At 39.6% G+C, this 15,228-nt stretch overlaps 1 protein-coding gene across 6 annotated transcripts in view; it reads left to right on the top strand.

Annotated features, from left to right (window-relative positions):
* Ttc37 (tetratricopeptide repeat domain 37) overlaps nt 1-15,228 on the top strand; it is an 89,456-nt gene that overhangs the window by 17,083 nt on the left and 57,145 nt on the right. For all 6 annotated transcript variants that reach the window (XM_021180671.2, XM_029468331.1, XM_029468334.1 and 3 more), the window contains 10 exons: nt 2,878-2,976; nt 3,072-3,180; nt 7,754-7,894; nt 8,568-8,669; nt 9,623-9,762; nt 11,841-11,927; nt 12,367-12,470; nt 13,479-13,605; nt 14,222-14,401; nt 15,065-15,189. In XM_021180671.2, the coding sequence (XP_021036330.1) occupies nt 2,878-2,976; nt 3,072-3,180; nt 7,754-7,894; nt 8,568-8,669; nt 9,623-9,762; nt 11,841-11,927; nt 12,367-12,470; nt 13,479-13,605; nt 14,222-14,401; nt 15,065-15,189 (1,214 nt within the window). The remainder of the gene's footprint in view (nt 1-2,877; nt 2,977-3,071; nt 3,181-7,753; nt 7,895-8,567; nt 8,670-9,622; nt 9,763-11,840; nt 11,928-12,366; nt 12,471-13,478; nt 13,606-14,221; nt 14,402-15,064; nt 15,190-15,228) is intronic.

Here is a 15,228-nt window from a genome sequence, read left to right on the forward strand (position 1 = left end):
TGTTATCCCTCTGTTTTTTTTTTTTTTTTTTTTTTTTTGTCCCTGTCTCCACTCTCACCTTTCCCTTCCCTCCCCTCTTCTTTCCCCATTTCACTCTCATTCCTTCTCTTCCTTCTTGCTTCTCTTCCTTTTTCATTTCTTCTTTCATACCCCCCCCCCCGTTATTTCTTCCTCCTGTTTTTCTTTCTATGCTGGCAATTGAATCTAGGGTACTACACATTCTAGGATCATGCTGAGCACAGAGCTCTTCTGTCTCCAGTTAATACACATACACACACACACACACACAGAGAGACTGACACACAGACTGACACACAAACCACACAAACACAAATGCACATGCACACATATAAATATGTACACACAGACACATACTCTCATAAATACACACTCATAAACACATGGACATATATACACATGCACAACACAGATACACACTTATACACATACCAGCACACACAACGCACACTATCACACACATATACACAAACATACATATACACACATAGATACACACACAAACCACACATACACATATACATATATGCACATATACACATTCACTCATACACACACACACACACACACACATTTTTGTTGTTTGCGTCTTTGTTTTGTTTTTGATTTTGCGACAGTGTCTCATCATTGCAGCCTAGGCTAGCTTGTATTCTTGATCCTTCTGCCTCAGTTTGCTGTATACTAGGGGTTACAGAAGTATATCACAGTATCTAACAATTTTTAATAAACATGTATTAACCATGCATATTTATGACATTCATACATAAAACATTCATTGATCATACCCAACAACCTTTTATTCTTTCTCCTTACCTCCTATACTTTTCATAGTCCTTTTAAAAAAATTAAAAATATAATTGCAACATTTTTCTCCTTTTCTTTCTTTCCTCCAACCCCTCCATGCTACGCCCAAATTTCTCTGAAATCCCTGGCCTTCTTTTAATTGTTATCATTGTTATGTATATATGCATAAATGTTAATTCTTATAGGATATGTACGTGCATACACACATTTATACCTATAGGAGCCCTTGACCACTTGGTGTTGAGTTGGTTAATTGGTTAGTTAGGGACACCATCCTGGAGAAGTCAACTCCTACTCTCAGCATTTAGTCACCTGTAGTTGTTTGACTAGAGATGGGGGCCCATGAGACTTCCCCCTTCCATGTTACCATGGTGGGTTTCTTTGCTCAGGTCTTCTCCCAGCAGCCATATTGTTGAGGTATCAGAGATGTGCTTCCCTGTAGCTTCTATAAAACACAGTTTTATAGCAGATTTCCTACTCCCATGGCTCGTCAATCTTTCTGTCCTCTCTTCTGCAGTTTTCTCTGAGCCTCAGATGCAGATGTTGTGTTAAGAGATGTATCTCTTTAGGCTAGGCACCCCAAGGTCAGCTGTTCTCTGCATTTTGACCATTTGTGGTTTTCTCTAATGGCCTCTGATACAAAGAGAAGCTTCTCCAGTGAGAGTTGAACTACATGTATTTTATAGATAGTGAGCTGTGCTGGTTCTTTTCTAAGATCCATAGTTTACTGGCCTTGAGTAGTCGATTAAGTTTCTAGTACTAGGTATGATTTCCCTCCTTTTGAGCAGCCCTTAAGTCCAATTAGGCAGATCTTGGTTATCCGCAAGGTATGAGTGCCTCCAGTGCATCTTTAGGATATCTTGCCAGGCTTCTTGTTGTTGGGATTCCTAGGCTTCAGTAGAGTTAGCATTCAGGGAAGATACTTTCAAGTCAGATCGAGTTCTCATCTTCCAAGTCTTGTATCCAAAGTGCATGGTGTCTCAACAGCAGGGACTTACCTTCAGCCTCTGAGCGGCAGCCAAGGACAATAGCAGTGTCCTGCAGTACCGAAACACCGAAAGGGAGTTTATCATACCTGTTATTAGAGTTTTAGTTAGATAGAGTATGGCTCCTGAGGGAAATATTGTCAGCTTAACTTCATTTAAGATATATATAAGATATATATATATATATATATATCATATATATATGCACTATATCTAATTTTGGATAAATAAAAAATAATTTGCTTTCTTAATGTTCCTTCCCTCCTCCCCACTCTTCTCTTTCCCTCCCTAATCCAAGTCCCTGCCCTGTTTTTCCTATTCATCACCTGTACACTGCCGTTCTCTCTAGAACTCCTTTTTCTCTGTCCTTAGTAATAGACTTTTAAGAATTTATTTCTAGGTATTAAACAGATAAATCATTAAAAAGATAAGGGATGAAGTTTAATGAGTGCTCAGAGAAAACTGTTACATATTTTTCCATTTGGAATTCTTGCTTTGTTATTTGAAAAATATAACTATGATATATAATTTTAAGTTGAAAATTTTTTTTGTTATAAGATCATTACCCTTATTTACCCTTATTTGAATAGTTAAATTTTTACAGCCTTTATATTTAAATTGCCATCGATAACATTTTGAGGTAATGAGATGGTAGAGTTCGGTTGTGATGACCAATTTTATCAACTTGATTGGATTAAGAAACACTGAGGTCATCAGCATATCTACGAGTGTGACTACAAGTGCTTCTATAAAGAGTAACTGGGGGGTGCTTGGGTTGAAAGCACGTACCCAGGTGAGTGGCACTGTCAGGACTAATCAGACTGTGGTGGCTCTATCTGTAACCCCTGTAGTTGAGAGGCTGAAACAAGAGGATTTCCACAAGTTCAAGGTTTGCTAGGATGACAGACTGAGACCCCTGCCTTACAAAACTGACCAACCAACCAAGTGGAAGAATTATGAGGTCCAGACAGTTGAAGGTTTAGTTCTGATAAAGGAGTTTTAGTTCATTTTAGCGTTCACCACATTTTTCATTAAGTATGCTACATAATAGCTTTTTGGTTCCTTTCAGCTTTTAACTGCATTTGAGAATGCACTGGACTTAGCAGATAACATTCCCAGTGAAGATCACCAAGTACTTTACAGGAATTTCATTCAGTGTTTATCTAAAGTAAGTGACATTCATGCATCTCCAGTTATGCAAATGCTTATGCATATACTTTCCTGCTAACAGGATTCACTTTATTATGCTTTTTTATTTTCAAGTTTCCTCATGAGACGACTAAGTTGAAGAAGGCCTGTGAAGAAATGATAACTATCTATCCTACCGTACAGTACCCACTAGAAGTGATTTGTTTGTATTTAATTGACTCAGGTAAGTTTGCTATATTGCTTCCCAGAGATGTGTGATTATATAAGTGTGATATTGCAATCAATTAAACACTGTTTACTATGTATAAAATACTATACACATATATATACATATATACATGCATACATACACACACACACACACATATATACACACACACACACATATATACATAGTTGGCGTTTCTGGACATAAATACAGTTGTGTAATGTTGCTATTTACAGATAGTCTGACAAATACAGGAAAGTAGAGTGATTCAGGATTTGTAGGTTATAAAGCTACTGGTACATCAGTGAAGTTTATTTATTTATTTATTTATTTTTAATTCAGTGAAGTCCTTTTGGTGGTGGGACTTGAAGTATGTCTTGAATTTTCTCTGACATTAGATAGAGGAGATCTGACAGGTAGTGCAGATGTAAGGTGTAGAGTTGTGGCACGAGATACAGAAGGAATAACCGAAACCTCTCTGACTGGATAGGTTGGATTATATTAATGAGGTCTTGAGTCCTATGAGAAGGGTTTTTGGAACACTGAGTTTCACAGTGTTGATGTTAATGCCATAGTGATGATCTGTTTTTATAACGTCTTCAGCATTGTGAACTGTTGGTCTGTAAGTGAACTGGAGTGCTCAAGTTGGAAGGTATGTCTGATGTGCATCATGTTCTTGCTTCTCAGACTTTCTTGGTAGAGAGAGATGACTATTCTCAGCTGAGTTATAGGAATTGGCTCATCTGAAGCCAGGTCTATCTGTGACTTAGACTGGTATTGGTGCAGACTGACTGTCGTGGTTTTTCATGTTGGCCTCTGTCCTCTGTATTTGTGCTGAATAGCATGCTGTATGGTGACTGGAATACACTTTTACATAGGCATTTATTCACTTGAGATAAACAGGTTCACAAAAGTGAGTGATGAGACTAGACTGGAAATTGCACACACTCACAAGCTGTGATTATTTCAGAGCTTTCCTTGTGCAATGAATCTTTTTTTCAATTGGGTGCAAAATTGGTGAATACTTAGAACATTTTGTATGAGTTACTCACATGTGTCATAGTAGGAAATGTGGCTGCATTCTGGGGGGAACTGAGGGAGGACTCCGGGCAGACCTTGGCTCTTGTGCCTCTTCTGCTTCTGCCTGTTTCTGCTCTCCTTCATCACCCTTCCTCAAGTTCTGGTCTGTATGAAGACAGACGATCATACTTCTAGTCTTGGACTTTCCATCAACAAGTAAGGAGATCTTTTTCTTAATTTCAAAGAGTATTTTTAACTATCATGAAAAAGTACCAAAAGTATCAGAGTGAATTACTTTATGAAGTACAGGGGGTTAGGATGGTCTGCAATAGGCTAGAGTGATTAAACCAAGTGACCTCAGGAATAAGTGAATGAGCTTGGAATATCATACCATGATACAAAGGAAAAATGAGTGGAAATATAATGTGGTAATAGAAAAGAAAGATGAATGGAAAAATGTATTCAGTGTCTTATAGGGAAGGGCAACATTATTTTCAAAATAGTCAAAACCCATCAATTGTTTGTAAATGGGAAATCTGCAAACTAAAGCTATGCATGTAGCTTGGAAATCAGTGGAGAGGTTGACATCAGAGAGACTGAGGGGCAATGGACTGAGGATGGCTTTTGGGCAGTGCTGTCTGGCTAGAGAAGAGGAAGAAAAGGCTAAAGATCAAGAAGTGGGGCTAATGGGAAGACAGGAAAGAATATTTCAGAAAGGAATATATTGTAGACTGTTATGATAGACTGAGTAACTGATTTTATGACCAAGAAAACTAGTATTAAGGCCTTTACAGTTAATTGAGTTGAAATAATGATGTAGTAAAATTGAAGTAGTTAGACGTTTAAGAAGAAAAGTAATTGAGGGACTTTACTGTAACTTTAATTTTTTTCAAAACCTATTTTTACTGATGGCTTTTAAATGCTTTACCCTTCCTTGTGGCCCACCACCCACCAGAGGCAGTGGAAAATAAAGGATATGGGGCAGGGAGAGGGGAGAAATGGAACTGTTTAGTAAGGTTGTTTGGAGCAGCTCCCGTCTGTGTTGTCTGGAACTCAGCAGTTCAGTTACAGGTCAGCCGTGGTAGCCTGAGCCACTCGCAAACACTTCACAGATACCAGCAGTCCAGTTCAGTCCAGTTGGGTTAGCAACATCTGTTACATGACCTAGCAGAGATAGCCAGGCCTCAGCCTTGGCTCGGCTCGAGTCAGCAGGAAGGACCAGGAGAAGTTCTCAGCCGTGCCTCTCAGGGAAGTGACGATCAACAAAGACACGAGACCCACAAGGTTTGTACAGCTAGCTGTGCCAGTAAGCCAACCTCTCCTTCTGTCACTTCATGGAGTCCTATTTATACTCTCCAATCATCATGTGTCCTCCATGTGCCTTGTCTCGGCATGTGCCTTGGCACATGTATCTACTCAGTCCACGGAAGTGTCAAGTATGCAGTGTAAGGCAGACCAATACATGTGTGTAGTTAGCAAAGAATCCTTCATCATGTGTCCTTTCACGTTCTTGCTTTAGCAGAACATCCTTTCTCCTGTGTCTGCTTCACCAAACGTTCCTTCGGCCTTAGCTTTTCACACCTGTGTTCACTTTAACAAAATGTTCCTTCACGTGTTTGCCCAAGCAAACACCATCCAACTGACTTTCCAAAGAACCCTTTATGGGAAAAGCAGGGAAAGCGAAGCCTGTGATGGAGCAGCAATCTTTCAGAGGAGCAGGAGGAGGATCATGGTGATGTCTTCTCTGGACCATTGCAAGAAGGGTCGACTGAACATGAAAAATGCTGTGTTAAGCCCTTGGAAGGCAAGATTGACAAGGCAGCCATCAACCCTTGTGGTGACAAGGAGATACACATTTTTGTTTCTCATCTCATAGGAAACCTTATTTCAGAATCATCCAGTTTTTTTCAGAGTTTAGCATAAGACTCAGTGTGTGCCAGAAGGATGTGGCCTTTGTGGCTGTTATAGTTGCTGGTGAGAGAGAATTTGTGACCAGTGGTTACTTTGTCTCCAGTTCTGTTTAGCACCATTTTCTCCTTTGTCTGCTTCAAATGGTGTAGGTTAGTATTTGGGTGTTTCTTTTGCAAAACTGACTGCTTCCTCAGTAAGCATGAATTTGCCTATAGTATGGTGGTTTTTTGTTTTTGTTTTTGTTTTGTTTTTGTATAAACATGGTTCTGGAATCAAGCCCATCGATATAGAGTTTCACATGTAAATTTACTGATCTCTCTGATAGAGTCTTTTCCTTCCTCCATCAGTCGGAATTACAGGATAAGAAAAAATGAGACACTTTCAAACATAAGATTCATCAAAATGCATATCTACCTAGCATTCCTTTACTTATTTGCAATAAAATGGATTTGAGATTTTACTTAGACAATGCTTTAGAGTAAATTGGATAGAACAGAAACAAAAATTAAATGGTGTAAAACCGTGACTATCAAACACCTGATGTGGTGTGACAGCTCTTGATTCGTTGCTCGCCCATCACACCATTATTACACCCCGAGAATGGGCAGTGACTAGGAGTGATTCACTCTCGCACTTGCGCACAAGGCTTGTTTACTAGTTAGTCACAGCGGAGGCCAGCGCCATCTTATAATGGTGATTGCTCGAGGCACGCGCACGGCTCTCCACAGCGATTGCTCGCTGCACGGCTTTCCACAGAGTAAATTGGATAGAACAGAAACAAAAATTAAATGGTGTATAAAACCCTGACTATCAAACAAAATAAAACCCAGTATCATCCTATGGGCATTTAGAAAGGTAGCAGATTGGTAAGTGAGAGTTGTTGTCTAGCTTGCAAGAGGCCTGGGCTTTATCTTCAGATGGGGGATTAAGAGGAATAGGAGGTGTGTGTGTGTGTGTGTGTGTGTGTGTGTGTGTGTGTGAAGGATAATAAAGACATAGTGAAAGGATTATCCTGACTGATGAGAAAACACTGATTTAAAAGCTGAGTATGGCGTTGCATGCCTGTGATCTCAGCACTTGGAAAGGGTGAGGTAAAAGGAGCAGGAGTTAATCTGCACCAAGTTTGAGGCCAGCATAGGCTGCATAAGACTCAGTCTCACAAAGCAAAACAAAACAACAAAACAAGTATTCCTGAAGTGCATTTAAGGGTGGGTATTGGGTAGAACCGAATGGGAAGTTGTGTCACGGTGACAGAGGGGTTGGGTAGATGCTCATCTGTGTGGTAAGACACAGGGAGTTTATGCTCCAGTGAATTGTTCTAATCATCTGTAGGATGACAGATGCACTAGGAGCCATAGGCCTCTCACCTGAATCCTCCTGACCATGAATTCAGTTTCAGAGTGTAATGTAAAGTAGTTTTACTTCCAGTGTTTAAACGTGTTAATGAGTCATTAATGTTTTCTGTATTTGCTGCTTTATTTATGATTTTAGCTCCTTAAGTCAGGACTTGGTAAATTATGTATGAAGTATGACATTTATATATCTAGATATTGATAGTTTTATGTATATATGTATTTGCACACATACATGTGTATATATATGTATATATACACACATATATATATATGCTCATAATGCCTTTTTTTTTTCCTTTCAGGGAGCCTGACCAGTGAGGGACACCAGTATTGTTACAAGCTAGTGGAAATGAATTCAAAAAGTGGTCCAGGCCTTATTGGCTTAGGCATTATAGCTTTACAAGACAAGAAGTATGAAGATGCTGTTAGTCATCTAACAGATGGTAATGAATGTACAGTGTGTAGCATTTAATATGGTGTATAGGTAATCAGTCTGTAGGGACTATTAGCCTCATGTAAGGAGATAAACTAATACGAAAATATATATACATACTCTGGAGCCTGCTTTTTAGGTTTAAATTTCAACTCTTCCGTGTAAGAGTGTGGAAAAGTTCAACTTTATGTGTCGTAGTGATTGCTTTTGTACAATAGAGAAACTTTGAGGAAGCCTTAGAAGTAGAGCAGCTAAACGAAGTCATGTGAGGTGTGGCGATTTGGATAAACTTACATTCAAGCTGAGATATGCCTGACAGAGTGAGGAAAGTTGATGAACTGTGTGTGGGAGAGAGACAGTGAGGTCAAAGAATACATTTATGGACTGGCAGAGCAAAGAAGAAAACTTGCTCTGTAGGTCTGTAAAGCCTGGGTATGGGAAGGACAGGAAATGATGCTGAGCATAGCCTAACAAGCATTGTTAAAAAGCTTATGCTGCATGCTGCGGAGGACAGCAGGAGCCCATGAAAGCTCTAAGCACAGGAATTGTATTATATTCTGATTTGTGGTTTTAGCCAGCTAGGGCTAGGGAGGTCGATCAGTCAGGAAGGGCTTGTTGTGCATGTGTGGACATGAGTTTGATTCCTGGAACCCATAGTATCTGTGATTACCTTATCCTTCTAGGCTTGAAGGAAAGCCCTCTCTGCATAGCTGGGTGGTGTCATCTTGCCGAAGCCCAAGTCAAAATGCACAGACCTAAGGAAGCTATTCTTTCTTGCAATCAAGGTATTCTTGATGGACTTTGTGTTTGTACATAAGGGGGACCAATGCTGTTTGCCTTAGTGGAACTTGAGAAAGATACTATTGTCCCAATGATGGACTTTTTTTTTTATATTAAATTTGTGGTTGATTTAAATTGCACTGAGGAAGAGAAATCAATGCTAAACCTGTATGCATGTCTGCTAGTGTATTTAGCTTTAAGGTGTGGGCTTAGGTATGAATGTTTGATGTTTCAACAAGGAACTTTCTGGTATGGTTAGGAGTTTCATGAATTCTTACTGTCATAGATATAGATGAGAGATAATTCTTTGTCCTTGACCCAGTTAGTTGACAACCTTGCATTTGACAGTGGATTCTAATTCAGTTTCTCTCCTCTTCCACTGCCCTGAATTTGCTAGCTGCAGAGGACTAGTAGCCTTTGTTATAATATGTGTATGAGAAAGTCTGCATGTATGTCTATGCATCATTTCCTGCATTGCTTGTGGAGGGCAGAAGAAGGGACATGGGATCCCCTGGAACAAGAACTGTAGATGATTGTGAGCTGCCCTGTGGGGGCTGGGAATCAGACCTAGGGTTTTTGGAAGAGCAGCCAGTGTTCTTAACTGCAGAGCCATCATGTCATTATTTAAAAGTTTTGTTTGTTTTTTTTAGCCTGTCTTTCTTCCTCCCTTCCTCCCTCCCTCCCTTCCTTTCTTTTATCCTTCTTTCTTTCTTCCTTCTTTCCTTGCTTTCTCTGTATGTGTGCATGTATACATGTACACATGCCATAATGTAAGTGAAGAAGTCAGAGGACAACTTACAGAACTCTGTCACTCTTACCATACGGTCCTGGGCACTGCAGTCAGGCTGTCGAGCTAGACAAGCACCATTGCCAGCTGTCTCACTGGCTCTATACCGTTCTTACAAAGCAAGCAGATTGAATCACTAGAGCTCAAGTCCTGTGTCCTTAATCTTGTCAGCTCTGAAGACCATAGATAACGTTGGTGCATCAGGTGGCAGTCTTCATCAGAGGAATCTCTGTCTTCGTCTGAAAGCAGAGGCTTTGCTTAAACTCTCAGATGGTGCATCTTCGGAGGAGGCAGTCCGTACCCTTGATCAGGTACGTAGTCTGAGCCTTCCCTTTCAACTTCAGCTTCCAGGTACTGGGCACCAGCCGTCTCTCCCATTCATATGTTTACCACCATACATTTTGAGTTACAGACACAAGTTTAGTATCTATCTTTCACTCTTGAAACTCTTTGCTATTTGTGTGCCTTGTGGTTAAATCCCTCAGTACTTCTTGCAAGGAATTTGTCTCAGTGCCTGTTCTCCCATCTTTTTTCTGTGCCTTTGAAATAGCACTACTTGGTTATTAACAATTTAGGACTTTGACTTTTTTCTTTAGAAAATGTTTTATAGATTATTGATCAACTGATGACTTAATAGCTTCATGTTAAAAAATGTAATGCTTGCCTCATCCTCAGACGTTGATTTGCTTTTAAAGGAGGGAACTGATTTCTTCAGGCTATTGAAAATCCTTAGTGAGAGAACACAGTGGGCAGATCATGAGTTTTAGCAACACTGTTCCTTTAGTGCTATGTTGGATATATTAGTTATTGCGAGTTTTTTTTTTTTTAAGTCATTGCTCTGTGTATTTCAAAGGATTTTACATTCTATGTCATTTCTTTAAGTGACATCAGCCCTTGGCCTCCTTCAAGAACTCTTTAAGTATTAGGATGTGATAGTTCATGCCTAGTACCCCAGCACAGAGGCTCAGGCAGAAGGATGGTCATGAGTTCAAGGTCAACCTGTGGTACATGATGATTCCAGGCCAGCCTGAGCTACACTGAGACCCTGGCTTAGAAAACTTAGCATCTTATACTGTCCTTGTCTTTTCTCAGTATGTATCTTGTGTAGATGCTTTATAGATAATTTTCCAATACCTTCCCCATCCTTCCAGAAAACATAATGGAAAGTTTCTTTAAAAACTGTAGAGTCCATATCTGAAACAGAAAACTTGTTGAGGGCAAAACATCATGTCATGCTAGAAAACAAAGAAACGATAAACGAACCACACTAAGAAGACACAGGATCGTAGCTGTCCACCGAGGGCAACAGGACGTGTACTGAGGGGAAACCATGCTTAAATGTGTTTAAGTTCCAATGTGTGTGATGCTACCACAAAGAAAAAAATTAGAACAGCTTTTTGAAAACATCACTGGCTAATGCTAAGGAACACACAGTAAAGTGTGAAAGCATTCGTCCTGCCTCCCTATGAACTGCTCCTCATATAGCCAAACAGATAGGGGAACTTTCTCTTGGTTTAAGTATTCTGCATGATAAGGAAAAGTCCTATGATAGACCAGAAATCTCCATTGTATAATCTTTAGTGAATAAAGAGATGTAGGTGTTAAGGATCAGTGGCTTCCATAGATAAAAAGATAGTCTGACCACAACAACAACAACGACAAATAGCATATTATCATGAGAACATCAGACCCGTATCACGTCAGGCATCCAGCCCCACGTGTTGACACAGGGTCCAGTGAGAAGGTCAAGTAGCATGAGAACATACTTAATGAAAACGTAAAGTTATAACACTATGACAAATAGACTCTACTGTCAGTTAAATTGTAAGGATGAAACCAGAGAAGCAGAAGGGGACCCTATACTTTAAAAGTTACTTAAAAGAGCTATCATCTAATTGAGATATATGTACCTTAGTTAAATTTTGACTAAAGTCGAGTCTCTCAAATTCTTCCTGGTGCAACTAGGAAATCTGGTGCTACGAGAGCCATACAGTTGGCTTTGTATCTGAGAATGATAGTAAGGTTGCCATTTACAAATGACTTTATCTTAAGTGTGTGTGCTGAAGTATCACAGATGAGTGATACCTGACATTTGTTTGAAATTCATCTGAGGGGTATGGCAAAAGGTGGGTCTATTCCTGGGAAAACAGAGCATCTGAGTTTATAACTCTGTAGCTGGGTAGTGGGTAATGCAAGGCTGCTGGACTTAACTTTCCTGGGTATTTGAAGTGTTCCCAATTGAATGATAAAGACTCAGAATCTTGGTAGTGATGGGACTATGACTAAATTCTGTAAGTCCTTGTTTTTCTGTGGTTCTTCTTTAAGTAGAGTAAATACCCCCAACCTGTCTGGAGAGACTTGTAACAGATATCCATTGTTTTCCATCTAGATTTCTGACGTAGATAATACCCCAGGACTGCTGGTTCTCCAAGGCCTCGCCTGTCTGAACACAGGCGCTGTGGACAAGGCTACAAAGGTTGGTGTTTTTCATTCAAGTGGAAAACTATTTGAAGTCTAAAAGAGGGTTTGTGGATTTAGCTCAGTGGTACAGTATTTGTTACATAGTTTAAGGCCCTAACTTTGGTCCCAGGAACCAAAAATAGAGTAAAATTGAATATAAAATAAAAAAAGTAAACAAAACACCCAATTAAGAAATAAAATTCAAGAGCCATTTATAAATATTTTGTTGTATTTTTTTGTGTTTTGGTATTTTTCCTGTATGTATGTCCCTGTGCCATGTTTGTGCCTGGGTCCCAAGGAGAGAGCATGGGATTCCTGATGGTTATCACCATGTGGGTGCTGGAAATTGAACTTGGGACTCTGGAAGAAAAACCAGCACTTTTAACCCATGAGCCATCTCTCCAGCCCCCATTTGTTTTTAATGGCTATGGAGTTGACAGGTATTTCCTCCGCAGATCATGGAAGACCTTGTAACTTCTTACCCTGATCTAGCTGAGGCTCACACTCTTGAGGGTCGGGTTCACTTTACTAAGAAGGACTACGTGCAAGCAGAAGTAAGGTAAGACTCTATGCTCCAGTAATATCCTACATACTCTCAAAAACTTGAAATGGGCATGATGAAGGTCTCATTTTAGATCCCTGTGCCGTGTGTGTGTGTGTGTGTGTGTGTGTGTTTAATTTCACTTGTAGCACAGGAATTATAAATTTTTCTGTAATCTAACTAGCTCATCATAATGCTTAGTTAGCCAATGTAATATTTGGCCCTGTGCTTGGTTTTTTGTTTGTTTGGTTGGTTTTTGTTTTTTCAAGATGGGGTTTCTCTGTGTAGCCCTGGCTGTCCTGGAACTCACTCTGTAGACCAGGCTGGCCTCGAACTCAGAAATCTGCCTGCCTCTGCCTCCCAAGTGCTAGGATTAAAGGCATGCGCCACCACTGCCTGGCTGGCCCTGTGCTTCTTAAAAGCTCTTCTTCAATAACATAATTTTTTGCTTATTATAGTCTAAATTCTGGAGTCGTGACATGTTTTAAATTTGGGAATTTTTTGTTTATTTATTTTCTGCTTATGGGTGTATTGCCTGTATATATGTTTACCACATGTGTGCCAGGTAGTGCAGAGTTCAGGTTATGGTGTCAGACCCCCTGAACCTGTAGTTACAGTTTTGGGCCTCTGTGTTGGTACTAGGAACCCAGGTCCCCTCGAAAAACAGCAGGTACTCTTAACCTTGGGCTATCTCTTTAGCTCCCACATTTGGGATTCTTGAATTACCTAACTTGATTGTTTTATTTTGGAGTCTCTTAGGTTTTACACACACATGCACATGTACATGTATACATATATTTTGGAATCTTTTATGTTTTACACACACTCACACACATGTGTGCATACACACATAGACATACATATACATAAACACATGCACAAACACACACTCACATATACACATACATACAAATACAATGCACACATAAATACACGCATACACATACATTCACACACATACATTTATACATACAAACCCATATTTACACATTTAATACTCCTTTTCACTTCCCTTTGGTGATTTAGTTTCCAAAGAGCACTTGAGAAAGATGCTGAAGTTGCTGAATATCATTACCAGCTTGGACTGACATACTGGTTCATGGGTGAAGAAACAAGAAAAGACAGAACAAAGGCTCTTACCCACTTTCTAAAGGTAAACCAGCACTACTGCTAAGTGTTTTGGTTAGAGTGGAGATTGGTTAAACAATCAAATGGTGTCAGATTAGTTATTTAAAATGACTAGTTACTGAAGTATCTTTTTGCATTTCATGTCTCAGAAGAGGTTTTGTGAAAGCATTCTGTGGGGTCTTCTAGGTAAAAATTCAAATCCTGAAAGGATAAAAGTATCTGTTTCGGAAATCTATGTTATGGAAGTCTAGCCTGGTGACTGTGGAAGAAACACTGTTTTAGCTGATGACTCTGTAGTTTGTGGTCCATGAGTCTATATTTTTAGCTTCCTGTTTTTATAGACATTTAGCATCTATGTCTTAAATTTTGATTTTCTTAGGAGAGCATAGTAATTTGACAATGGCTTTAATTTTACATTTGTCTTATCAAAGAACCGTTAGTTATTTATTGTGTCTATATTCTGTAGGCACTGTGGCCAGCTTTCCCTTCTGTTTTAAATTTCACACTAAAGGATTGTTTGGCATAATGCTATACTTTTAATAAAATAGTTTCTTTTTTAACTAGTGTGCTGTGTCAATATATATATACTATATGCATTGAGACAAACTTTTAATACCACATTATTGATGTTTATTTTCAAGGCTGCGAGACTGGATGCACACATGGGTAAAGTTTTCTGCTACTTAGGCCATTATTACCGAGATGTGGCTGGAGATAGAAACAGAGCCCGAGGGTGTTACAGGAAAGCTTTTGAATTAGATGACAGTGATGCTGAGTCTGGAGCTGCTGCAGTTGACCTGAGCCTGGAGCTTGAAGACACGGTCTGTCTCATGACCACTTTTGTCTCTTACTCTTTTACCCCAGGAAATAAATGGAAATGGTTTTTATGATATACTTAACTGAAAGTTATCATTAGTTTTTCTTTTTCTTCGTAGGTAAAATAGAAATATCTTTGTATTTGTTTATAAACTACATTTTCTTTTCATTGGTAGATAGATACTGAATTACTTGTCAGTTTTCCACGTGTGCTTTTACATGGCTATGCACATGGATGCATGGCGTTCATGGGTATATGTGCATGAGTGTATGGGCCTGAGGTCATTGTCAGGTGTCTTTCCTTGATAGATTTATGTTTTTACGTTTTGAGAGTGGACTGTTCACCGAGCCTGAAGCTCACTGGTTCAGCCAGGCTAACCTGCCAGTGAGCTTCAGGGCTGTGTCTGGTCCCCATCCCCATTCCTCAGTGCTGGGGTTTCTGGAGCACTGCCCACCCCCAGCTTTCACATGAGATCTACAGATCTGGCCTCAGGTCCTTCTATTCTAGCTAACTTCCTGATTTCTCATTTTTTAAATTAAAATTAGTTTACATTATTTCATTGTAAGTTGGGAGCTAAAAATGGGAACCGAAAATGTGTCTATATCTTGTGTATAATTGTTCTGTATTTTTATATTTAGCATCCCTGACATTGATATGTTCTCATTAGGAAACTGCTTTAGCTATCTTGACAGCAGTAACTCAGAAGGCAAGTGCTGGAGCAGCTAAGTGGGCGTGGCTGAGGAGAGGACTCTACCATTTGAAAGCTGGCCAACATTCTCAAGCAGTGGCTGAGTAAGCTGACTCACTGTATTTACTGTATTTACTGTATTT

Source organism: Mus caroli, chromosome 13 (genome assembly GCF_900094665.2).
Source record: "Mus caroli chromosome 13, CAROLI_EIJ_v1.1, whole genome shotgun sequence".
In the NCBI taxonomy this organism is placed as follows: Eukaryota; Metazoa; Chordata; class Mammalia; order Rodentia; family Muridae; genus Mus; species Mus caroli.